Source organism: Pan troglodytes, chromosome 13 (genome assembly GCF_028858775.2).
Source record: "Pan troglodytes isolate AG18354 chromosome 13, NHGRI_mPanTro3-v2.0_pri, whole genome shotgun sequence".
Lineage (NCBI taxonomy): Eukaryota > Metazoa > Chordata > Mammalia > Primates > Hominidae > Pan > Pan troglodytes.
This window is the reverse complement of record NC_072411.2, coordinates 68327501-68353679: the sequence shown is the minus strand read 5'-3', so window position 1 is coordinate 68353679 and position 26179 is coordinate 68327501. Positions and strand designations below refer to the sequence as shown.

The 26179-nt window shown below is 34.3% G+C and overlaps 1 protein-coding gene across 4 annotated transcripts in view; it reads left to right on the top strand.

Moving 5' to 3' along the window:
* Positions 1-26179, top strand: part of SCN9A (sodium voltage-gated channel alpha subunit 9) — a 179526-nt gene that overhangs the window by 43753 nt on the left and 109594 nt on the right. The window contains exons 2-4 of one of the 4 annotated variants that reach the window (XM_016949458.4): positions 20662-20969; positions 25375-25493; positions 25850-25939. In XM_016949458.4, the coding sequence (XP_016804947.3) occupies positions 20712-20969; positions 25375-25493; positions 25850-25939 (467 nt within the window). In that variant the 5' untranslated portion in view covers positions 20662-20711. Of the gene's footprint in view, positions 1-20661; positions 20970-25374; positions 25494-25567; positions 25940-26179 lie in introns of those variants that run through there. The other 3 variants (XM_016949463.4, XM_054679925.2, XM_016949460.4) reach the window with 3 other exon arrangements.

Below are 26179 nucleotides of genomic sequence, written 5' to 3'. Positions count from 1 at the left end.
AAGCAAAGATATTGATTACAAGCAAGAGAAACAAACACTGGCTGTCCCAAGCCAAATGGAGATTTATTGGAAGTTGTTGGGTACTCATGTATTCATTGGAAGGCTTTGGGAAACTAGAGCAGCTGTATAGGAAAATGAGCTGACAAAAGGGAAATCTAGAGGCTATTTGGCAGACCCAGCTGGCTAGACTACTGGTCACTGCTGCCACACAGGATACTACTATAGCTGTACATAGACCCAGCACAAGGGAATTTCAATAAAATCTTCCTTTGTTTGGCTTCATTCACCAAGTTCAAAGTAAAGGGCAAGAGAATCCATTTGAATAAGCTTAGGAGATGATGGCCTCACCACTTAAAATAACAGGAGTGGAATGGAAATATAGTCACTTTAGTCACTTTAGCTTTCCACGGCAGGTGTCAGGGCTCTGAATTCCATCACCACTACACACAATGGGAAATACCTGTTCATTCTAGATAAGAAGGAAGATTGGATATTGGATAGAAAAAAAAGTAGACATATAATTAGGTCATATCATATGACATTCTTTGTCATTTTTGACTTTTTATGTTAAAGTAGTGATGGAAAGTTAGTGGAATATGAAACAAAAGTTACAAGGATGAGCAATAAAATAAACAGAAATCATATTAACATTGAGCAATGAACTATAACAAAGTTTTGTCATACCAGAAGCAAAAGTAAAAAGTATTATTTCTCAAAGAAGGAGACACTCATCTCTTATAGCACTATTAAATAAATTCTTGGATTGTGTAATAATCCAGTTTATAAAGAAGAGTGAATCATATGAATATGTTGAGGAAAAATATTAGGATGTCTTGCTCATTTGCCATAAAATGGCCAAACATGTTGAGATAACAAACTCTTCATACATCACTACATTGAGGATATTGATAACAGAGTGGTTGGATGTTGTCAATTTAGAGTATATAAGATTAGCTTCTGAATAAGGACACTGTACAGGCTCTGATATCTTACAACTCATATATGAAAGAAACTTGATGGAGGTGTTCCCAAATTCGACAGTAATACTGAAAATTTTCATGCCATTACCAAAAACAAGTTGTAAAACTCAGGGAAATCTGCTCAACTATCAGTAATGAACATACACACACTATACTCAGTTGTGGTAAAAGAAAGACTAAATTTTTCTATCTTCTCCATTACAAAATTGATACAATGTAAAGGGAAGATCAGAGAGAATGAAGCCAAAAATGAAGGGAAAGTCCTAAAGAAATGTGTTAAGGAGTAAATTAATAAAATTTTGGAATTTATAGTATTGGTTAATTATTTTTAATACAGAGACAACTTATTTAATTTTTGTTCTCACTTTTAATAAACATTCACTTTTGTATTAATTTGTCTTTTGTGCCTAATTTGCCCTTGTATTTTTGCATTTTTTCTCAACCTCCTCCCCCAGTTGTATAAGCCACAGATCCATAAAACCTGGATCTGTTTATAGGCCACAGTGGGTTAGATCAGGGGTTTCCAACCCCTGGGCCAGTGACAGATACTGGTCCATGGCCTGTTAGGAACCAGGCTGCACAGCAGGAGGTGAGCAGCAGCCCAGTGAATATTACCACCTGAGCTCTTCCTCCTGTTAGATCAGCCTTGGCATTAGACTCTCAGAGAAGTGCAAGCTTTATTGTGAACTGCACATACGAGGGATCTAAGTTGCACACTCCTTATGAGACTCTAACTAATGCCTGATCATCTGAAGTGGAATAGTTTCGTCCCAAAACCTACCTCCTTCCCTGCTGCCCTGAAAAAATTGTCTTCCATGAAAAGAGTCCTTGGTTCCAAGAAGGTTGGGGACTGCTGGATTGCCAGGTGTTATCACTAAGAGATCAAATAGGTAAAATGTCTGGTAATATACACTGGAATATTATGCAGTAGTTAGAAGTGCAAATTAGATGTACTTACAACAACATGAATGCTAAGTACTTTAAATCATAGTGCTTAGTAAATAAAAACAAGCAATGAGAAAATGTATGTAAATTAGAGATTCATGTGTACAATATTCAATTTTCAAGAAAACAGAAAGATGTTCATAAACACATTATAATGGTTGCTAAGCATGGAAATGAAAAACAGGTAGAGTGGCAGAGAATGGGATATGGGGGCAATGGAGAAAAAATATTAATAAAAGGAGGCTTTGCATGGCCAATGATAACAATTGGCCACAAACTGGGAATTTAACTGGAACTTGAGGTTAAAAAAATCTGTAGAATGCAGGAAGTTTGGTTGATATTATCCACAATACAAGTAAGTTATGATTTAACCTTTAGAAGGAAAATAAGCTTTGTGCATCCTTTAAAATTTTAAATTAGAATAGTTTGAAGATTAGACAAGTACAGGAATAGAAAATCTAGAGTTTATGAAGCTATATATTTCAAATTCCATAGAAGGACAAAGCCAAAGATGATTTTTTTTGTTGTTTGGAAAAGTTGAGAGTAAGTAAGGACAATCAGACTTGATGACAAAGCCAAAAATGAAGGAGACAGCTCCTGGATCATAGCAAACTGTTAACACAAGAGGGAGGAAGTGTAGGAGATACCTGTCATAGTACAGACCAGCAAATTTCTACTCATCTTCCTTCCCTGACCAAAATCTTTCTTCCTAAGTCCAAGTTAGGTGCCTTTTCTGTGTGTTCTCATTGCTCTCATATAGTAGGTGCGTTGTAATTGTTTACCTGCTGGTTTTCCCCAACAGACTGTAAGCCCTAGAGGACAAGGATCAAGGCCACCTAGTTAGTATTGTGTCCCCAGCACCTGGCACCTTAAAAATATTTGTTGCTCTTACCTCCAAACAACAACAACAACCCCCCCCCCAACAATAACAAACAACAAAAATGGGTAACAACTTGAGATGGTAGATATGTTAATTTCCTTTACTATGGTAACCTTTTTTTTTTTTTACTATCTACATGTATCCAATAGCATCATGTTGTATACCTTAAATATACACAATGAAATGTATTTTAAAATATCTGTTGAAGAGTAAGTAAAATGAAATGAACCTATTAAAGGAATATCAGTATAATATTTCACACATGTGACCATTATTTTCATAACTTGCTGCAGGGGTAAACCTTAAAATCAAGACTACCTTCATTTTGTTTTGGTAATTTGAAAAGTAAGGAACCGATAATATTTAGGCATTTTTTTACTTTAATCTTTTGTAGTTTAATAGAGAAAAATTTCCAAACTACATTCTGTTAATTGTGCTAGCAGGTTATTATGATGGCATTTAAAAAAATTAATGCAAATAATAATGATGCAGATAATCAATTTAACTGATGGCTGGTCACTTAAGATCACTTTCTAATTTTCAGTTATTAAAAGGTCTTTCAAAATAAGGCTACTTTTGTAAAAAAAAAATAATTTTTATACTATATTGTACATTAAGGGAATTCATGGACGGTGTTTTCTACACAACAGAGAAAAAATTTTATCTAAACCTGAGATTAATTACTTTACCAATTAAATCACTCAAATGTTGTAGACTAAAATAATTGAAAGTCAAAATAAGATTAAAGAAAATCAGTTTTCATATACAAATAATGGTAAGGGATTCAAGAAAATAAAAATTGGACTTAATGCATTTTATCCTATATAGTTTTGAAAACCATAAAACATAATCCTTATTGCTTTGTGTAGTCATTTTTCACCTTTGTAGCGTAGAGTCCATTTTTCCTTACATGTAAACAGGCGCCTATTCTAATATTCTTCATTTCTTGCTGTGTTTCCATTCTTTTTGTTGAAGATCTTTTCCTTCTGCCTAAAGTACTTCCTTTAGTGTATATTTTAGTACAATGATTAATTCTCTCAACTTGAGTTTTCAGAAAAAGAAGTTTTTAAAAACATTTTACATTCATCTTTTTAACTTTTCATTAAGTATAACATACTTAAATAAAAATGCATATATCATGTTCTCACTTATAAGTGAGACACATAGAGGGGAAAAACACACACTGGAACCTTTCAAATACGGTAGAGGGTGGGAGGAGGCAGAAGATCAGGAAAAATAACCAATGAGTACTAGGTCTAATACCTGGACGATGAAATAAGCTGTAAAACAAACCCCCATGACACAAGTTTACCTATGTAACAAACCTGGACTTGTACTCCTGAACTTAAAATAAAAGTTAAAAAAATGCATATATCCTAAAAATATAGTTTGACGAATTCTTCACAAACGAAACAAACCATGTAACCAATACTGGGATGAAAACACAGAATTCCTTCACTCTAGAATAATATTTTCACTCTCTCTAATGTTCCAGAGTGTCAGGGACTACAAAGGCTACAAAACCAAATGACAGGTCTGCTTTGTTCCAAGCAATGTTACAGGCTAAAGATACACTGCTTGTAGGATTTCATACTCTTAAAAGTTCCCAGGTACATAAAATTCTACTAATTAGTTAAATGAAGCTGTGTATTCATGGACAACAGTTAAATTGTGACACAGATGAGTGTACCTAGCACCTTGTTAGAGAAAGCTCCTTAGTATCAATGAGATGTGAAGGACATCTAAGAGTTATCAGGGCTAGAGGTCTGGGGAGAGTTATCCTGGCTCATGCTAGTCTTTTAGTGAAATGGCCTGGACAAATTCATAGTGAAGATGGGCAGTCAATTGATAAGATTATATTATATTTGACTGTTTCTTTCTAATAAGATTATAAAAAGATTATAAAGTTAAAAGCAAATTGAGGTGTTGTAGTGAGGAAAGAGAGGATTGTATAGATTCATAATGGCTGGCTCAATTCCAGTGTTTTTACTCTACTTAAGTGTATAGATTTGGTTAATTTTTAAAATTTCAGGTAACAAATAATATGGTCATCATTGAAATCCCTAAATATAATAAATTACAACCATTGGTTTTACTGAATCTAGACTAGGGGAAGTGTAAGATAAAACAACATAAGTAGAATGTTGGCAATTTAAAAAATTGTGCCAGACACAGTGGTTGACGCCTGTAACCCCAGCACTTTGGGAGGCCAAGGAGGGCAGATCACTTGAGCCCAGGAGTTCAAGACGAGCCTGGGCAACATGGTGAGACCTTGTCTCTACAAAAAATGCTTTAAAAAATTAGCCCAGCATGGTGGCACGCACCTGTAGTCCCAGCTAATTGGGAAGGTGGGAGGTCGCTTGAGTGCACGAGGATGATGCTCCAGTGAGCCGTGATCATAGTATTGCACTGCAACCTGGGCAACAGAGTGAGTGAGACCTTGTGTTTATAAGAAAATTTATACCTTTCAAAAATTTAAACTCATACTTTCTGCCCATATTACAGCTGCCTCCTTCTGTGGTATAAATGCAATATTAAATATTGTGTTTATTTTTATCAAAATAAGGCAGAAATTCTCAAGACAGAAAATGAAAAGTTTTGTCAAGGGGTTTCACAGACCTTTCATTGAATTTTAATTGCAATGCTAAACAATATTTGAAGATAACCCATAGTGGTCCCAGTCTTCAGCCTGAAGTCAAGAACCTTTAGTTATCTGAATGTTCTCAAGCTCCAAGACTCACTAGGATGTTATTTAAGCAAAGTGCAGGATTTCCAAACACTAGTGATTAATATATGACATCTGCTTACTACAGCACTGTTGTGCAGCCACAAAATCTTTCAGAAAAGTTCACAATAACTATGGCTTACTTTGATAAAGAATATTCGGTAGGATGGTTAGCCTAATACGCTCTCATAAAAAAGGAAAAGTATTATGAGGTGGTGCCAGGACCTTGGGTCCTATTTGGCTATTTCTCCAAGGATCTCTCAATGGTAAGATCATCATATATCTAAGCTTGCCTAGAACAGTCCAAGGTCATTCCTGCTGTCTTGGTATTTTCTGTGTTGTGCAGCATTTATTCTTGACACAAAATCCTGGCTTGGAACATAAATGCTGTAGACATCCTGCCAAGGATTGAATCAAATTTATAAGTGTAACCCTGACAGCTAGGGTAGAGCTGTCTATTTCCTTCCTCCAAAGATGTTATCAGGTATTTAGATTAGTAAAATGAGAAATACTGAGATACCCTTATAATTCAAGGAGCACATAGGAATGGATATAGACTTGGTTTAAGTATTATTTTTCCCCTGTATTCTCCAGATTCAATCGTTTCGCACCTTTGACTTTCTTATCTAAACTGTAGGGCTATTCAATGACTAAATTGTACTTCTCATTGTCTTTGAATGTTTCAGCTTTATCTTGTTATTGACATATAGAATTTTTATTATCTTGATATTTCACTTATTCAATCTGAGGCCAGGTGTAGGAAGGACTCCAATATTTTCTTTGTGCCAAGACATAGAACAGAGTTTTCAGATCCATCTGGAAATTTTTCTGTTTTCATGGGAGAGGGCCTATAAGAGTTCATATTGGAAGGAAATATTGCCTCTCTCATCTCTCCTGATGACATATTTCTCTTTTATCATGGGAAGTCTTATGAGTAGATAAGTTATGAAGGTGATGTTATCAAACATAGGAGAGTAATTTAAAATATTATTGACAAAAGGGGCTTTTGTAGTTATAAACCAGGGTTAAGCATATCCTTGTCAGCCAGAGTGGAGCTGTATTTTTGTCTTGCTCTGATGATGTTATCAGGTGTTCAGAGCTCAGTAAAATGAGAATCTCGGAGTCAAATACATTTCTTTTATCTCTATGTTACCTCACAGTTCCTAAAGTAACACAGAAATCAAAAGTCAGCCTTTTGTACCTTAACGGCATCATTAAGATGGATATGTAATAAAGCTTCAATTTAACAACTTAAAAGATATTTAGTATGCTTACCATGGTTGAGGGAGTTAAATTGTACTTATTCTAAAAGAAAATACACACAGATTCCCTCATAAGTGTATTTTTTAGCCTATTATAATAAGACATAATGACTCTCAAGTATACTTAGGACTCAGACATTGTGACTCCAGTTTAGTTCTATGTTTATAAGTCATAAGCTCATTCCCGACCCAGGAGAGTACATTTATAGAAAATTATCCTCCCAGACATGATTACTTTAAGAAAACTGATCAGCATTTCTAATGGATCTCCTATTGATCAAAGCAATGCTATTTTGTACTGTGTAAAATATGTATTTTTAATGTATTAATTGTGATTCATTTTAATTAAAAGTGGTTCAAATTTATGTCTATCATCACTTAGGTATAGATAATATAGATAATGGCAATGCATTTACCTGATAAATTCAAATTCACTGAGGTATTATTACCTTTATTTAATATTAGAATAATTCTACACCTGTGATTTCCTTTTGCTTAAACTTTTGTCTTGGAATAGATTTATGGAAAAATGGTGCAGATAGTAAGGACAGTTTCAATATACCCCACATCCAGTTTCCCGTTATTAACAATTTATATTAGTATGGCACATTTGTCACAATTAACAAAACCATGTGATACATCATTATTATTAACAAATGCCCTTACCCTGTTCAGAGTTCCTTAGTTTTTCACTAATTTCCTTTTTCTCTTTCAAGATCTCACCCAGGCTACCACATTACATTTAACCATCATACCATCATATCACCTGAAGCATCTCTAGGCTGTCGCAATTTCTCAGGCTTTCCTTGTTTTTGATGATGTTGATACTTTGAGTGAGTATAGGTTAGGTATTTTGTAGAATGTTCCTGAATTGGTATTTGTCTGATATTTTTCTCATGGTTAGATTAAGGCTATAAGTTTTGGGAAGGAAGATCACATATGTAAAAGGCCATTCTCATCACATAGTATCAATGGTACACATTGTCAATGAGTTATCGTTATTGATGTTAACTATGATTTAAATAAACTTTTTAGGTTCTCATGTTCTGATTCTATGATGCCTTGAGAATGCTTTAAAAATGAATGGTACTTCAGTCAAGATTTTACCTGCAGGAAAAAATCACTATGTGTTTCTAGAGAAGTGACATTTTCAAAGCAGTATTTCATTTGACAACAGTTAGCATCAATAAAAATGTATTTTTTATTTATCTTTACATTTGTCCACGGTCTTAAATATTTATACTGACTCAATCTCATTCAGATTTTGGCAGATCTTCCAAATGATTAATTGGACCAATTTTAAATAAATAAATTTATTTATTTATTTGAGATGGAGTCCCGCTCTGTGGTTCAGGCTGGAGTGCAGTGGCGCGATCTCGGCTCACTGCAACCTCTGCCTGCTGGGTTCAAGTAATTCTCCTGCCTCAGCCTCCTGAGTAGCTGAGATTGCAGGCGCCCACACCACACCTGGCTAATTGTCGTAATTTTATCGAAATAGGATTAAGTTATTTACAGGTAAGAAGCTCAGTGATGGAATGCAAAACAGAGCCTGAAATTATTATAGAGTTGTGAGCATGTAGCTATTTTCCTGCTCCTTGAAATAAGAAAATATCATATCATAGCCCCTCTAATCAAGATTAAAGAAACAAAAAAGTAAACACTACTTGCTTTCTACAAGAGATGTCAAAAGGTATCAAAGGAAGCATACTGTTTAAAGGAATTATCTGGGAGATATTTTTAAGAGAATAACTTATTCTCTTAAATAAATATAGCTTTCATATATAAGATAAACATTAATTATTACAAAAGCACAACATATTACAAAATTATATGGACATAATATGCACATACTCTAACTGAGCCACAATAGAATTGGTGCTCTGACACTAATAAATCATTTGGGAACTGCAGTTTGGAGTATTTAGTACCTGTTATGTGGCCAAGAAGGTAATAGAGGCCACTGAGACCTTTTCCAGTCTAATATAATGGGCACAACTCACATTTTTCCCTTTTAGTTATTAGGTAAACATTAGTGTTGGTGTTTACTTCAGTGATTTTTTAGAGGATTTACAATTTTTACTGTGAACACTTAGGGAAACCCACTTCCCACCTCATCCTATAGATTTTCCCTATGTGAAGGGTTTTCATAGAACCTTGGAGATGAAAGGAAGTCCCCCAAATAATTTTCCTGATGTCTGCTTCCAATATTTGACTTCAAGAATACCGTTTTCCAAATAGTATGTTCAGAGCCATACCAGGCACACAGCGTCTCTAAAACTCTGGAGAGACTGTAATATTTCTTTGTTTGAAGGAAGAGATCATTCTTGTATTCTGTTCAGAGATTACATTAATGATATTTAAATGTTTCTCAGAAGATAAACCAAATGTTGGAATTTATTTGCTTTTGACCCTGTTCGGCAATATTCAATGAATAAAAAAGAAAAAAGTCTTAATGATAGTTCTTGAGCCACATGACTTTGTCTAATTAAAAAATATTTTGCAAGTCTTCAAATAAAGTTCAAAACAACAAAGGTCAAATGGTGGGAATTTTCTTAAGAAAGGAAATTCTGCAGTGACCCAATCCTTTGAGCAATCAACAGTCATTCTAGGGATACTCTTGTATTGTTTAAAATTACATTTTACAAAATAAATAATGTCCTAAATGCCTCAACATTTTTAGAATCAGAAAAGTTGCTTAACTGGGATGTCCAAGATCATTTAGCTAGTAAGTAGGGAATCCAGTATTCAAAACCCAGGCTTTCTAGCTCCTGAACTTGTCCTAGACTCACTACTCTAAACTAAATCTCTGTTTAATAGTACATGCACATATGAAATGTTTCATGTTTAAAAGGCCAATACATTCCTATAAATGGAAATATCCTATTTAATATAATTAATATATTTTTAATTATGGAAGCATGATAAAATTATCCAAAGCAAGGAATTAAAATAGAAGGATGAGACAAGTTAATAATCTTATGAGCTCCATGAATACATGTTCATTATGTGCAAATCTCTTCCTGTTAAGCACTTTATATACAGTTAACCATCACAATCTAAACCACTCTTCGGAGCATGATTATTAACTCAATTTTTCAAACTAGGAATCTTAGGCTCAGAGGGGTTATGTCATCTCCACAGGGTCAACAGCTCTAAAATGTGGAGCACAAATTGTAATGGGAAAGGCCAAGATGATTATTGACCTGTGAGCCACTGAAACCAGTGTGAATTGTTCTGTATGGAATAGAAGTACACTTCATGATATATATTATAACTGTTGCTGAAGGATTTTATTCATTTTACATTGGATCAAATGGAAATTGAGCTGTATATTAAAGATTTTACAAAAGCTCCAAATTAAGAAGAAACTATAGAAACTCAAATAAAATGAAATTTTTTTAAAAAAAGTGTTTTCTAAGTAGTGTTTCATAAAGTAATACAAATTTTTAGTTATTAGGCTGATAAAATAAATCTATTTCTTTTAGTATCTTTGTCCTTTCTTTTTGAATGTTGTTATACATTCCTGAAAGTTGGAAGATCAGCGTTTTAAAATAAATGCTGGGAAAGACCTAATGTAACTCTTGATTATTTTACAGCATCAAGAGTTCTTCCTTCTTCTTGCTTATTGCTTGACAACAGATTGAGGATGCTTTAGAGCTGACAGGTTTGGAAGATGAGGGATGAGTGAGTATGAGCAAAACTCTGAGGAGGAGCACTGCATGCCTCAAAAGAACTTGGAGAGAATAAGAGTTACCAAAAAAAAAAAAAAAGATTTTGCCAGGCTATAATTGGAATGAAGTAATATAAGTGACATGAATGATGCTTAAAATGTTGAGAATTAAAAAGTAAATATTAAAACATTGAAAAACTTTTTTTTTACCCTTTTTGGTTTATCATCTTCCTTCTCTCCTTCAACTTCTATTTTTTTCATTCAGTTTTCCCCCTCATTCCAACTCTTCTTTCTTTAATTGAACATAATAGATACTCGGAGTTCAAAATATGTGTTGTTTCTATTGAATTGATTGATTTTTTTTTGAGACAGGGTCTCGGTCTGTCATCCAAGCTAGCTGCAGTGGTGCCATCATGGCTCACTGCAGACTCAACCTCCCCAGGCTCAGGTGATCCTCCCACCTTAGCTACTCTCAAGCAGCTGGGACTACAGGTGCACAGCTCCATGCCTGGCTAATTTTTGTACTTTTTCTAGAGACAGGGTTTCACCGTGTTGCCCATGCTGTTCTTGAACTCCTGCCCTCAAGTGATTCACCCTCCTTGGCCTCCGAAAATATTGGAATTACAGGCACAAGCCACTGTGCCTGGTCTATTGAATGGAATTTATGTTTATCCTTTCCAATTTTAAAATAGATAACTTTAAAGTTGTGTATTTTACATTCACTGTCTTCAAACCAAACAAAATCCAAAAACTTTTCTACTTTTTGAATTGAATTTTTTCTCTCCTTTTGAATAATAAAACCTGGTCATTGATGTATGTGTACTCATCTGATATTTTTGATTTAACAAAATCAAATGGAGGGGTCACGTTAGTATTTTATGCTTTTTAAAAGTAGACATGCTTATGCTCTTCCCTAAAATTTTATTTCAGCATTACTTAGATAAGCCCTGGCATCTGTATTTTTTTAGGTTACACAGATGATTTTTTTTATATACCCTGGTCAATAGCCACAGTGGAGTATACCTTCATTCTGATATATACACTCTTGACAACCATAGGGACAAATGATACTTAGCTGCATTTTTAACATTACCTAACATAAGTGAAAGAGATTTTAAAACAGTAGTATTTTGGAAAACAGCAGATAATAAAACATTAATTTTGTGTTATGGGTGATTGGTATTAAGCATCATGTAATGCCCACATCTCAAAGCTCATTATGGAAGAATTGGTGTCAGATAATAGGAAGATTGATATTGTTAAAAACCATGCATTCAGCAAGCCAGCCATTGGTAGCACCCAATGAAGTGTTCAGTATTCATCTAAGCAGAGAAAGTAGAAGACACAATCTTTATTGTAACTTTGAGTGCTTGCAGTGTGTCAGATGGTCCCTTGAAGAAGAAATATTAGTAAAAATGAATTGCAAATTATCTCCAATTTACCTGAAAGAGATCAAAATAATGTGTCTAAATATATGGTGTTTGAAAGGTGTAGAGTCAGTCCATATTTTTCAAGCCCAATGAAGGTAACAGAACAGTTTCTACTTAAGCAGCTGTTTGTTGGTTTCTTTGGCTCAAGAGAGAGGTATAATATCTTCTTTTATTTTACAGCTTTTTAATCATAATAATAACTATTATAAAATTAACAAATGCACATGGTAACTAATTCAAACAATTTTTGCTTTATCCCTTTAAAGCCATTATCTAGGGAATAATCACTTCCCGCTTTTTTTTAAAAAAAGTTTTTCTGATATTTTCCTTTTTATCTCTAAATAATATGCTTATGTCTCATTTTTATTTCATCAACTTATGTAATGTTTTCTAACTTCCTAATTTGAAAATGAGGAATTTATTTTATTTATGTAAACTTTTCTCTTTCTGCCCCATTCTCAAATTCCAAGCAGTTATGTTTTTATTTCTAAGAAATTCTATGGGTTGGATTTATACCTTTAAATGGAATATACCTGAACTTCTATTTCTTGTTACTTGAACTTTAGCCAGGATGCACTAACTGCCTTCAATGTAAGATAAGGGGTCAGCTCTCCAACTTTTCCCTCACCACTAATCCCCCTCTACCTCTCAATTTTTGTAAGCTATTCCATTACTTTTACACTGATAATATTTAACACATATATGTGTATATCTTGTCTTTGTGTAAATAAAGTTCTATAATTGTACTTACATTTTATATATGCTTTGGTAATTGGCACATTTGTGAGATGATTAACTGATACAATTTAACAATATTATAATTATGTAAGTATTTTTCATTTTAAAACAAGTAACATGGTTTGATCTAGAGGAGGAATTTAAACCTCTCATTCAAACTCTGCTACTTGAAGCACACATCAAACTCAAGTGGATCCTCTCTGCTTCAATTCTACCAGTTGTTCAAGTTCATGCCTCATTTTGAATTGATTCCTATTTGGACAATATGGCTATTTATACGTTCTAAAGAAACAAATTCCCTTTGCTTTTATTCACACTATTTGTGAAACAGTCTTGTATTCTATGTGTTTTAGAAGTACTTTTTTTTTTTGCTCTACCTTAATCCAAAGTAACTTAAAAAAAAAAGATAAAAAGGAGTTAAATTTTGAATTTTCTTATACCTAGAAATATATTTTGTTTGCCATCACACTTAATAATAGGTTGTCTGATAATAGGATTTGATTCAAAATATTTTCTCTCATCACACTGAAAGCATTGATTGTGTTCTAGTGTCAATTATGGCTAAGGAAATTTTAATGGCAATCTAATTTTCATTCTTTTTAGTTAGTTATCTTATTTTTGGAAGATTATAAAATCTTGTTTCTATTGTTAATGCTCTAAACTTTCACAAGAATGGAACTTTTAAATTGATCTTCTTTTGTACTTTTAGCTTGATGACTCTTGGTGAATTTTCTGCCATTACTTTGTTTATTATTTCCTATCTACTATTTGCTGCTCTCTTGAGACTAATGTCGAACCACATGGATTATTCTGTATCTTCTAAGTTTTATTTTGTACTTTTTTAATTTTTAAAATTCTCCTAAAATATATAGAAAAATCTAAGATATAGAACTCCATGCATTTTTACATATACATATTTTCCCATGTAACCATCACATAGATCAAGGTATAGAACGTTTCTAGCATCTGAGAATGCTCACTGGTGCCCCATTCTGGTAAAGTGCCCCTTTTGGGTAAAGTAAAAGGTAACTACAATTATGACTTCTCCTTTTCAGCAAGCATTCTACTGAAATTTTTTGTTTCACAAAGCATGACCTTTACCCAGAATTGATGTTGTTGTTTTTGGTAGCCTATTTTTTTTTTTTTTAAATAAAGGATACTCTGTCTCCTCAAATTTCTCTAGGAATACTAACTTTAACTTCTAAATATCCCACAATGTTTGCTTTTTTTTTTTCTAAAGTTAAAGTTTGGTCTGTTCATCTTAGTCTTTCAATTTTATGTTTGGTAGATCTTCATTACCAATTTATTCTTGATAATCTATTAATATTTATGGAAGAAAGGCCAGGTTGGTGTTGGCCAGGTTTGCATCTGTCTTTATACAGGTCTGTTTCCCAGACAAATCCTCTCTTGAAAGAGAGGGATGACTGAAAGGTCTGTGTACATACATGTATGGTGTACTGACAGGCAGGCTACATTTTAGGATGTATGGATGAGGAGTAGATAAGGGAGTCACCTTTCCCTCGACTCCACCCGGGTTCTAGCTAAAATGGACATGGATACCCTAGGAGTCCTACCTTAATTAATGCAGATATTATCCTTTTGGTGATAGCTTGGAGATAAACCACTCTGATACATATTTAACATAGGGAAGTGGGACAACGTTTTCTGCAACATTATTGAATAAATAATCCATGGATTAATCAACTTGTTTTCTGATCTACATCACATATTTGCCATAGAAATCTGTGACTTCTCTGCTAGAAAGAAATTCTAACATTCTCAGATGAGTGTTCTAGACTGTAGCTTCTGCTTTGATCTCCTCACTAGGGTAATCTTATGATTTATGATAACTTTTTTTGTCTTCCTCTGGTTTTTAGTGATATTATCTAACATTTCCCCACTGTACATATTTGTTTTTACTGCAATGGAAATTTGAAGGCCCGAGAGTGTGATAAACACATGGGATAAGACCATTTTCATGAACTGGGAGCTGACATTGCTTTGACTGGAAAGATGTGTGAATAAAAATAGATCCTAGATAGACAAATACATGATATGATATTTGGACAGACATAGATCCATAGATGGATAAGCATAGATAAAACATATCTATATATATATGTGTGTCTGCATACATAGAAAATAAGAAAGAGTTCAGAATAAATATTTCCATATTGATTTTAACTATAAGAAATCTTAGATACAAGAATAACACATTCATTTTTTAATTTTAGTAGTTGCCTAAGTATTCTCTAATATGAGATTAATGGTGAGTGGGTAAGATAGTAATGAGAAAACAAAAGTACTGCGTTTATATGCAACATTGGGATTTCATTCTAAAGAAGATACAATCATAGTAATGTTAATAAAAGTGGAAATGTAGCAATATATTTTTCAAAATTGTAAATTAAACATGACAAGAATAAATATTGATTGATTTCATTGACTATATAAAATTAGGTCAAATAATTTTAAATGATTTTTTTCAAAGTATATTTTCTTTCTTCTGGATAGAAAAACATGACATTTTCATTGTACAAATTTGAAAAGTAAAGTATAAAGACATTCGTAAAAATAATCCATAATCTCTTAACTAGGGCTAACCTTTGTTAAATGCATTGTGTATTTAAATTAAATATCATTTTTAAAATTATTATTAATTTACATCTATCTATGTGTATAACCTGGATTCCACTTATTATGCATTATAATATTTTTATAATTCATTTAATTCATTAAATAGTCTTTGAAAGCTCTCTTTCAAAGCTGCTCATTATTTCATTATACATTCATTACTTCATTTAGTGTAACCCTTACTGTTAGGATTTTGGATTGATTATAATTTTTCAATATTATAAAAATATTGTAGTAAATATATTTATACATGTTAGAGGACACCTGAGATTACTGTCTTTGAATAAATTCCTAGAAGGAAAATTATTTGGCAATATAAACGAATTCACGTGTTTAAGGCTTTTGATAGATATTACAAAATTACCCTCAAAAAGTTTGTACACTTTATTTATTTATTTGAGACAGAGTCTCGCTCTATTGCCCAGGCTGGAGTGCAGTGGCACGATCTTGGCTCACTGCAAGCTCCGCCTCCTGGGTTCACGCCATTCTCTGCCTCAGCCTCCCGAGTAGCTGGGACTACAGGCGCCTGCCAACATGCCTGGCTAATTTTTTTGTACTTTTAGTAGAGACAGGGTTTCACAGTGTTCGCCAGGTTGGTCTCGATCTCCTGACCTCATGATCTGCCTGCCTGGGCCTCCCAAAGTTCTGGGATTACAGGTGTGAGCCACCGCACCCGGACAGTACACATTATTTATTACTTTCATCCAGACAGGCAACAGTGATTTCCCCTATAACCTCTCTAATATCACTATTACTTTTGTTAAAATCTTTGCTAATGATTAATAGGCCAAATTTGGTTCCCCATGTTTATTTTAATATTTGTTTCTTTGATTACTAGTGAGGTTTGACATGGTTACAAGTGTTTATTAACCATTTGTATTTTTAGATAATTATGTTATTTACTAAATTTTATGAGATATATTATTTTAATATCTTTATTCATTAAAGGAAAAGCACTTCATCTGTCATTTGTATTGTACTTTTTTTATTTTGTGGATGCCTTCCACTTTTAAAAACCTTCATTGTTATGAGATTAAATCTAGCATTCTTTATCTTTTTCGATTTTGCCTTTGGTGTAATGCTTTACAAGTCCTCTCTACTCTCACATTAAATAAGTATTCATTTTCACTTTTATTAGAATTTTTGAGCTTTATTTTTCCATTTAAATATTTACTCCACCAGAAATCTCAAATCTTAAACTAAATGCCTGACTAATGAAAACTCCTGTGGCCTGTTTATCCAGAAGACTAAGGGAAGAGGAAAGAAGTTGTAGTCACACATAGGTCCTGCCCCATCATTGCATCTTCTTTGTGTGTGTTGGTGAAGTGTGAGGCTCCATTTTTACTTATGTTGCCCTCTGTAACCCTGTCAGCCTATTATCTTGCCACCCCACTGGCCTTGTACAATAACTTCCAAGCAAACTCAGATGCCAACTAAAGCTGCTCTTCTTCAAAGCTATAAAATTAGTAAAATGAAAGGAAGTTTCATCTCTCCAAACTAGAGGATGTTGATGAAATCTGATCAAGGTCTCTTCAACTTACATTTCACAGATCATGAGGTTAAGCAGGTGCTTAGTGTCTTCCTTTAATTTAGCTTGATCAGGGAAATATTGCCCATGCATTGTACCACTAGCATTGACCACCCTTTGCCTCTGCTTTTTTCATATACTTTAGTCATTCTGGAGCTGTGTTGAGCATGTGCATGGGGGTTGGGGGAGACAGAGACAGAGGAGAATAGGAATATTGGAAGAATCGAACTGGTAATGGACATCTGAGTTCACAACATCTTTGTACCAAGATTTCCATCAAATAATTCTTGAAAGAGATGGTACCCTCCAGCTGAATGCAGAATCTACAAAAACACCAGTTATTCAAGGCAACTTTTCATCAAGAGCCACAGTATGTCTACACTGAAAGTCTAGTGAGGCAAGTTATCCCGTCTTCTCACCTTTATGATTTCCAAAAGTGTTGAGGAATCTCCAAAGCACAAGTGGAAACTGCTTTGATTTGATTCATTGATTTGTTTCCTTTTTACTAAATCTCTTCCTATTCTGAGGACAATTTTCACATATTTTAGGATTCAAAATTCTTAATGCATATTCATAGTAGTTTTATTAAGGTATAATTTACACACCATAAAAAATCACCATTTTAAAGTGTATCACTCAGTGGTTTTTAGTATGTTCACAAAGGTATGCAACCATCATCATTATGTAATTTTAGAATATTTTTATCACCCCAAAAGAAGCCCCATACTCTTTAACCATTAACCACATAACCATCAATAATCACTTCCTATTACACCCAGCCTCTGACAAAAAATACTCTACATTTTGTTTCTGGGGATTTGCCTATTCTGGACATTTCATAAGATGGAATCATATCATGTGTGGCCTTTTGGCTCTGTGTTCTTTCACAGGGTTTTCATCACATCCATGTTGTAACATGTACCTATACTTCATTTGTTTTTATTGCTAAATACTAATTCAGTGTGTGAATATCCCACATTCCTTTATCCATTTATTCATTGGTGAGTAATGAGGTTGTGTTTACTTTTTGGCTATTATAAATAATGCTGCTGAACATTCATGTAAGTGTTCTTGTGTGGACATATGTTTTAAATTCCCTTGAGTCTGTACCTAGTAGTGGAATTGCCGAGTCATAACTTACTCTTTACCTTTCAGAATCATCCTACTTTTGAATGTGTACATGCAATATCCCTTATTTTTCACTACATTCTTTAAAAAACTTTATCCTAACTTTGGTCTCCATCAAAATACAGGCATACTTCATTTTATGGGGCTTTGCTTTATTGCACTTCAAGATACTGCATTCTTTACAAGTTGAAGGTTTGTGGCAACCCTGAATTAAGCAAGTCTGTCAGCATAATTTTTTCAACAGCATGTGCTCACTTCATGCATCTGTGTCACACTTTGGCAATTCTCACAATATTTCAACTTTGTAATTGCCATTATTTAATTATTACTGTATGTGTTATGGTGATCTATGATCAGTGATCTTTGTTGTTACTGTGGTAATTGTTTTGGGGTGCTATGAACCACATCCACATAAGACAGCAAACAATCACTAAATGTGACGTGTTCTGTTTCAGCATCCCTATCTCTCTCCCTTTCCTCAGGCTTCCCTGTTCCCTGACACACAACGATGTTAAAATTAGGCCAATTAGTAACCCATTGCCACCCCTAATGTTCAAGTAAAGGAAGAATTGCGCATTTCTCACTTTAAATCAGAAGCTAGAAATGATTAAGCTTAGTGAGGAAGGCATGTTGAAAGCCAAGATAGGCCAAAATCTAGGCCTCTTGCACTAAGTACTTAGCCAAGTTGTGAATGCAAAGGAAACATTCTTGAAGGAAATCAAATGTGCTACTCCAGTGAACACATGAATGATAAGAAAACAAAACAGCCTTATTGCAAATATAGAGAAAGTTTTAGTGATCTAGATAGAAGATCAACCAGCCACAACATTTCCTTAAGCCAAAGCCTAATCCACAGCAAGGCCATAACTCCAATTGTATGAAGGCTGAGAGGTGAAGAAGCTGGAAAAAAAAGGTTTGAAGCTGGCAGATGGTACCCCATGAGATTGAAGGAAAGAAGTCACTGCCATAACATAAAAATGCAAGGTGAAACAGCAAGTGCCAATGGAGAAGATGCAGCAAGTTATTCAGAAGATCTAGCTAAGATCATTGATAAGAGTGGTTACATTAAACAACAGATTTTCAATGAAGGTCTAACAGCCTTCTACTAGAATAATATATTATAGCTAGAAAGGAGAAGTCAATGCCTGGCTTCAAAGCTTCAATGAACAGGCTGACTCTCTTGTTAGGGGATAATGCAGCTGGTGACTTTAAATTGAAGCAAATGCTAATTTATCGTTCAGAAAATCTTAGAATTATATTATTTAATTATTCAGAAAATTAAATAATTATTTAATATTCAGAAAATTAAATAATTATTTAATATTCAGAAAATTAAATAATTATTTAATATTCAGAAAATTAAATAATAATTTAATATTCAGAAAATTAAATAATAATTATATTATTTAATATTCAGAAAAATAATAATTATATTCTTTACTATTCAGAAAATTAAATAATAATTATATTCTTTACTATTCAGAAAATTAAATAATAATTATATTCTTTACTATTCAGAAAATTAACTATATTAATTATTCAGAAAATTAAATAATAATTATATTATTTAATCATTCAGAAAATCTCTTAAGAATTATACTAAATCTACTCTGCCTGTGCTCTATAAATAGAACAACAAAGCCTGGATGACAGCACATCTGTTTACAGCATGGTTCACTAAATATTTTAGGCCCAGTGTTGATACCTATAGCTCAGAAAAAAAAAAAAAAAGATTTCTTTCAAAATATCACTGCCTATTGACAATGTGCCTGGTTACTCAAGAGCTCTAATGGAGAGGTACAAGGGCATTAATGTTATTTTCATGCCTGCTAACGCTATCCATTCTGTAGCCTATGGGCCAAAGAGTAATTTCAACTTTTAAGTCTTATTTTTTAATAAATACATTTTATAAGACTATAGCTGCCATAGATAGTGATTCCTCTGATGGGTCTGGGAAAAGTAAATTGAAAATCTTCTGGAAAGGATTCACCATTCTAGATGTTATTAGAACATTAATGATTTGTCGGAGGAGGGCAATATACAAACATTAATAGGAAATTGGAATGAGTTGATTCCAACTCTCATGGATGACTATGAGAGGTTTAAGACTTCAGTGATGGAAAGAACTGCACATGTGGTGGAAATAGCAAGAGAATTAGAATTAAGAGATGGAGCCTAAAATTGTGACTGAATTGCTGCCATCTCGCGGTAACTTGAATGGATGAGGAGTTGCTTCTGATTGATAAGCAAAGAAAGTGGTTTCGTGAGATGGAATCTTCTCCTGGTCAAGATGTTATGAACATTGTTGAAGTGACAGCAGAGGATTTAGAATATTACATAAGTTTAGTTGGTAAAACAGCATCAGGCTGGAGAGTGGTGCTACCAAAGGCATTATCATAAAGACTTTTAAAAGAGGAAAGTTGAGTTGAATTGCACCAAAGGTGAATATAGATGAAAAGAAGGGGAATTTAGGAAAATGTACTCAGAAAATTGTCATTCTTTACTTTAAAGCTATGAAGGGTAAACTTCAAATTTCTGAGTATAAAGATGGTTAGAAGGCACAAAAGATAAGTCCCGCCCATTGCCTGACACATAGTAATCCCTTAACAAGCTGATAATTCTAGAACATGTTACCTTTTGTAGTTGAAACTAAAAATCTGTTTATGTTGTTATTATTATTTTTTAATGGGCCTTTCTTGGCAGGCAAATAGTTAAGTCTTTATTTCTTTGTTTCCATCCAGGCCTCTTATGTGAGGAGCTGAAGAGGAATTAAAATATACAGGATGAAAAGATGGCAATGTTGCCTCCCCCAGGACCTCAGAGCTTTGTCCATTTCACAAAACAGTCTCTTGCCCTCATTGAACAACGCATTGCTGAAAGAAAATCAAAGGAACCCAAAGAAGAAAAGAAAGATGATGATGAAGAAGCCCCAAAGCCAAGCAGTGACTTGGAAGCTGGCAAACAGCTGCCCTTCATCTATGGGGACATTCCTCCCGGCATGGTGTCAGAGCCCCTGGAGGACTTGGACCCCTACTATGCAGACAAAAAGGTGAGTTTATTTTGACTTCAGTGGTCAGTTTCTGTTGGCTTCCTTCTGTATAAAAATTATTTTAAATTGAGATTAGTGAATAACCATATCATGACCAGAATGTTAAATTAAATAAATAAATATATATATATATATATATATATATGATATTCAGAATCTGTACTTTTTCAAATTTTTCATTGAAACATTGAAATTGGCTCTGGCATTGGCATATTACTTTTAATTTTTTTTTTAATTATACTTTAAGTTTTAGGGTACATGTGCACATTGTGCAGGTTAGTTACATATGTATACATGTGCCATGCTGGTGCGCTGCACCCACTAACTGGTCATCTAGCATTAGGTATATCTCCCAATGCTATCCCTCCCCCCTCCCCCCACCCCACCACAGTCCCTAGAGTGTGATATTCCCCTTCCTGTGTCCATGTGATCTCATTGTTCAATTCCCACCTATGAGTGAGAATATGTGGTGTTTGGTTTTTTGTTCTTGTGATAGTTTACTGAGAATGATGATTTCCAATTTCATCCATGTCCCTACAAAGGACGTGAACTCATCATTTTTTATGGCTGCATAGTATTCCATGGTGTATATGTGCCACATTTTCTTAATCCAGTCTATCATTGTTGGACATTTGGGTTGGTTCCAAGTCTTTGCTATTGTGAATAATGCCGCAGTAAACATACATGTGCATGTGTCTTTATAGCAGCATGATTTATAGTCCTTTGGGTATATACCCAGTAATGGGATGGCTGGGTCAAATGGTATTTCTAGTTCTAGATCCCTGAGGAATCGCCACACTGACTTCCACAATGGTTGAACTAGTTTACCACCAACAGTGTAAAAGTGTTCCTATTTCTCCACATCCTCTCCAGCACCTGTTGTTTCCTGACTTTTTAATGATTGCCATTCTAACTGGTGTGAGATGGTATCTCATTGTGGTTTTGATTTGCATTTCTCTGATGGCCAGTGATGATGAGCATTTTTTCATGTGTTTTTTGGCTGCATAAATGTCTTCTTTTGAGAAGTGTCTGTTCATGTCCTTCGCCCACTTTTTGATGGGGTTGTTTTTTTCTTGTAAATTTGTTTGAGTTCATTGTAGATTCTGGATATTAGCCCTTTGTCAGATGAGTAGGTTGTGAAAATTTTCTCCCATTTTGTAGGTTGCCTGTTCACTCTGATGGTAGTTCTTTTGCTGTGCAGAAGCTCTTTAGTTTAATTAGATCCCATTTGTCAATTTTGTCTTTTGTTGCCATTGCTTTTGGTGTTTTAGACATGAAGTCCTTGCCCATGCCTATGTCCTGAATGGTAATGCCTGGGTTTTCTTCTAGGGTTTTTATGGTTTTAGGTCTAACGTTTAAGTCTTTAATCCATCTTGAATTGATTTTTGTATAAGGTGTAAGGAAGGGATCCAGTTTCAGCTTTCTACATATGGCTAGCCAGTTTTCCCAGCACCATTTGTTAAATAGGGAATCCTTTCCCCATTGCTTGTTTTTCTCAGGTTTGTCAAAGATCAGATAGTTGTAGATATGTGGCATTATTTCTGAGGGCTCTCTTCTGTTCCATTGATCTATATCTCTGTTTTGGTACAAGTACCATGCTGTTTTGGTTACTGTAGCCTTGTAGTATAGTTTGAAGTCAGGTAGCGTGATGCCTCCAGCTTTGTTCTTTTGGCTTAGGATTGACTTGGCAATGCGGGCTCTTTTTTGGTTCCATATGAACTTTAAAGTAGTTTTTTCCAATTCTGTGAAGAAAGTCATTGGTAGCTTGATGGGGATGGCATTGAATCTGTAAATTACCTTGGGCAGTATGGCCATTTTCACGATATTGATTCTTCCTACCCATGAGCATGGAATGTTCTTCCATTTGTTTGTATCCTCTTTTATTTCCTTGAGCAGTGGTTTGTAGTTCTCCTTGAAGAGGTCCTTCACATCCCTTGTAAGTTGGATTCCTAGGTATTTTATTCTCTTTGAAGCAATTGTGAAATTTAGTATAATGTTTAGTATAACATAGTATACATTGTTTAGTATAATTGTTTAGCATAACATTTTTGGACATGACACAGTGATCTGCCAAATTTTATAATCATACCTATTTTTTCCTGCTAATAATTAACTCTCATGTGTATGCAGACCCAAAAATCACTTAAAAGTTTTTAATGCGAATGAAAATTGCTAATTTCAATTTTAAAATACCAACAATTCTTTTTATTAAAATTTCAAGTATAAGGTAACTTGATCTTGCCAATACTATGTAGTATGTTGCGATTTTTCATGTTAGCTCAGATGACCTCCGGTTTATAAAGTCTCCCTGATAATTTTGACAGTCATGTGACCCTGTTCCCTCTTCACTCTCATTCTTCCCCCTTTGTATTTTTCTGTATGATATCTGTCACATCTTGCCTTATATTAGTTATTTTCTTCTTTTCATTTTTCTAGGAAGTTCCTTGAATACAAAACTCATGCCTTATTTTTGTTCAAACTCCTTTTCATTACCTGTTATGATATAGTTTCTGACTATACATGTATTAGTCTTTTTTTTTTTTTTTTTGAGACAGAGTCTCCCTCTCTTGCCCAGGCTGGAGTGCCGTGGCGCGATTTTGGCTCACTGCAAGCTCCACCTCCCGGGTTCACGCCATTCTCCCACTTCAGCCTCCAGGGTAGCTGGGACTACAGGTACCCGCCACCACACCTGGCTAATTTTGTTTTTGTATTTTTAGTAGAGACGGGGATTCACCGTGTTAGCCAGGATGGTCTCAATCTCCTGACGTTGTGTTCTGCCCACCTTGGCCTCCCAAGGTTCCCTTGGCTGGGAACACAGGCGTGAGCCACCACGCCCGGCCGTATTAGTCCATTTTTACACTGCTATAAAGAACTACCTGAGACTGGGTAATTTATAAAGAAAAGAGATTTAATTTACTCACAGTTCTGAATGGCAGGGGAGGCCTCAGGAAACTTACAATCATGGTTGAAGGCAAAGGGGAAGCAAGGCACATCTTAACATGGTGCAGGAGAGGGAGAAAGAGGAGGGAAATGCCGCACTTTTAAACCCATCAGATCTCATGAGAACTCACTCACTCACTATCATGAGAACAGCATTGGGGAAACTGCTCCCATGATCCAATCACTTCCCACCAGGTCCCTCCCCTGACACGTGGGGATTACAATTCAAAATGAGATTTGGGCGGGGACACAGAGCCAAACCATGTCAATACAATGCAGAAAGAATGGATGAATAATTTTTTAAAAGTACAGTCTACTGAGATTTAAGACAAAAAGGATTGTACTTGAGAACTAGGTATTAATTTTAAAATAATTTTCCATGTAAAAGTGAATTTTACATTAAATTGTATTTAGATAGAACTGATACAGTGAAAGGGAACAGGAAAATAAAAGGACACCTGAAAACAATAGACTCTGATTTGTTTTCTTGAAGGAACGCTGCCGCATACAAATAAAAAGCCTGACTCACAGACTTACCTCCTGAATACGGTGAGAAATGCTTATTGCCAGAAACCCACTGATAACCCTATATAAAACTTAGAAAGTCAGTGTCTTTCAGCTAACACAAGTCATCTTCCTGCCAACCGGAGAAAAATAAGGCTGGGATTTGAACTTTGTCTTTCTGATTTCTAAGCCAATGCTTTAGGTTGCTTTAATATTTTGTTGTTACTGCTGGTTGTTTTTATTTCTTAACTGAATACTAAAGCTATGGAAAAGGACACTTATGGAATGGCTACAATAACATTTCAAGAATGTTTGCTTCTATTCATATCGTTTTTTAAATTACCATGGTTAGTAAGTGAGGAATCCTCTTAATTTAAGTCCCTTTTAAAAGCTAATATTAGTATTATAACTAAAATAAAGAAATTGAACTCAGTGATTGGAAGGATTCTTCCAACTCTGACGTTCCTTCAACTTAGGAAAATATTTTTTGAAATAACTCATATTTGGGAACATGTGCTGCTAACCATAACAATTGCCAGCAAGTATTAAAATTCTCAAGGTTTTATGATAAAAATATTAGAGATAGCTAGTTTCTATTTGGCTTTCTTAAAATGCAGTGTAATGGAAGGGAAAGAAGTTGTACTTTAAAATAACTTAACCACAGTTATTGTTACTGTTGAAAGAAAATGAAAAATATAAAATACACTATTTTGAAAGCTCTAAGCAATACATGCTAACAAATAGCTCAATTTTTAAATTTACTATGAAGAAGTGGACTTGGAGTTCATTGGCCAAGGTGACATTGATAGATGCGCTGATGACATTGGAACCACATTGCTGGAGTCTGATGGCAGTGTTTCTTCAATATAACACTGCCATGTAGAAAGGTAAACTGCTGATATTGATGTGAAAAATTGATATTTTGGATTCTCAATTTCATCCTTTCTTTTTCCTCCTGCAGACTTTCATAGTATTGAACAAAGGGAAAACAATCTTCCGTTTCAATGCCACACCTGCTTTATATATGCTTTCTCCTTTCAGTCCTCTAAGAAGAATATCTATTAAGATTTTAGTACACTCATATCCTTTTAAAAATGATTACATCCAGTGGCACTTTATGGTGTAATTGTTGCTATTTTATTCAAATATAGATGTTATACCTTTTGCACCTTGAAAGACTCTGGTTTTAGTTTATTAATTTCAATATTATTAATATAATTTGTCATGGGTCTCAGAGAAGACTGGGAGAGTGGCAATATTAAGATTTTAGGATATGTTACTTTTATTTATTACTCTCTTGTTCAAAGAGACAAAATAGTCTACAAGCTCATTTAGAATTTTTTTCTAAGGAAAAGTTGTAAGCATTTCAACAAGTGTCATCCTCAAATATTTCAAATTCCCACTGTCGTCTCTTTTGTTCCTTGATTCTAAGCTACCTTATTCAGCATGCTCATCATGTGCACTATTCTGACAAACTGCATATTTATGACCATGAATAACCCGCCGGACTGGACCAAAAATGTCGAGTAAGTGGGTATAAGTACATTTTAATATAGTTTTGGTATTATCATTTCATCCTTTCCTTTTCCTGCCAGGAAGTTACTGCATTTATGAAGATGGGGAATCTTTATCTTCCCATGTTATATGCTTGCTTTTCTTTCGTTCTTTACCTCCTCTATGATATTAACCTGCTAGATTAGAAAAATTAGATGCTACAGTGTTTTCTCAAAGAATGAACTTGTCAGATGCTCCATCCTGTTCTTAGA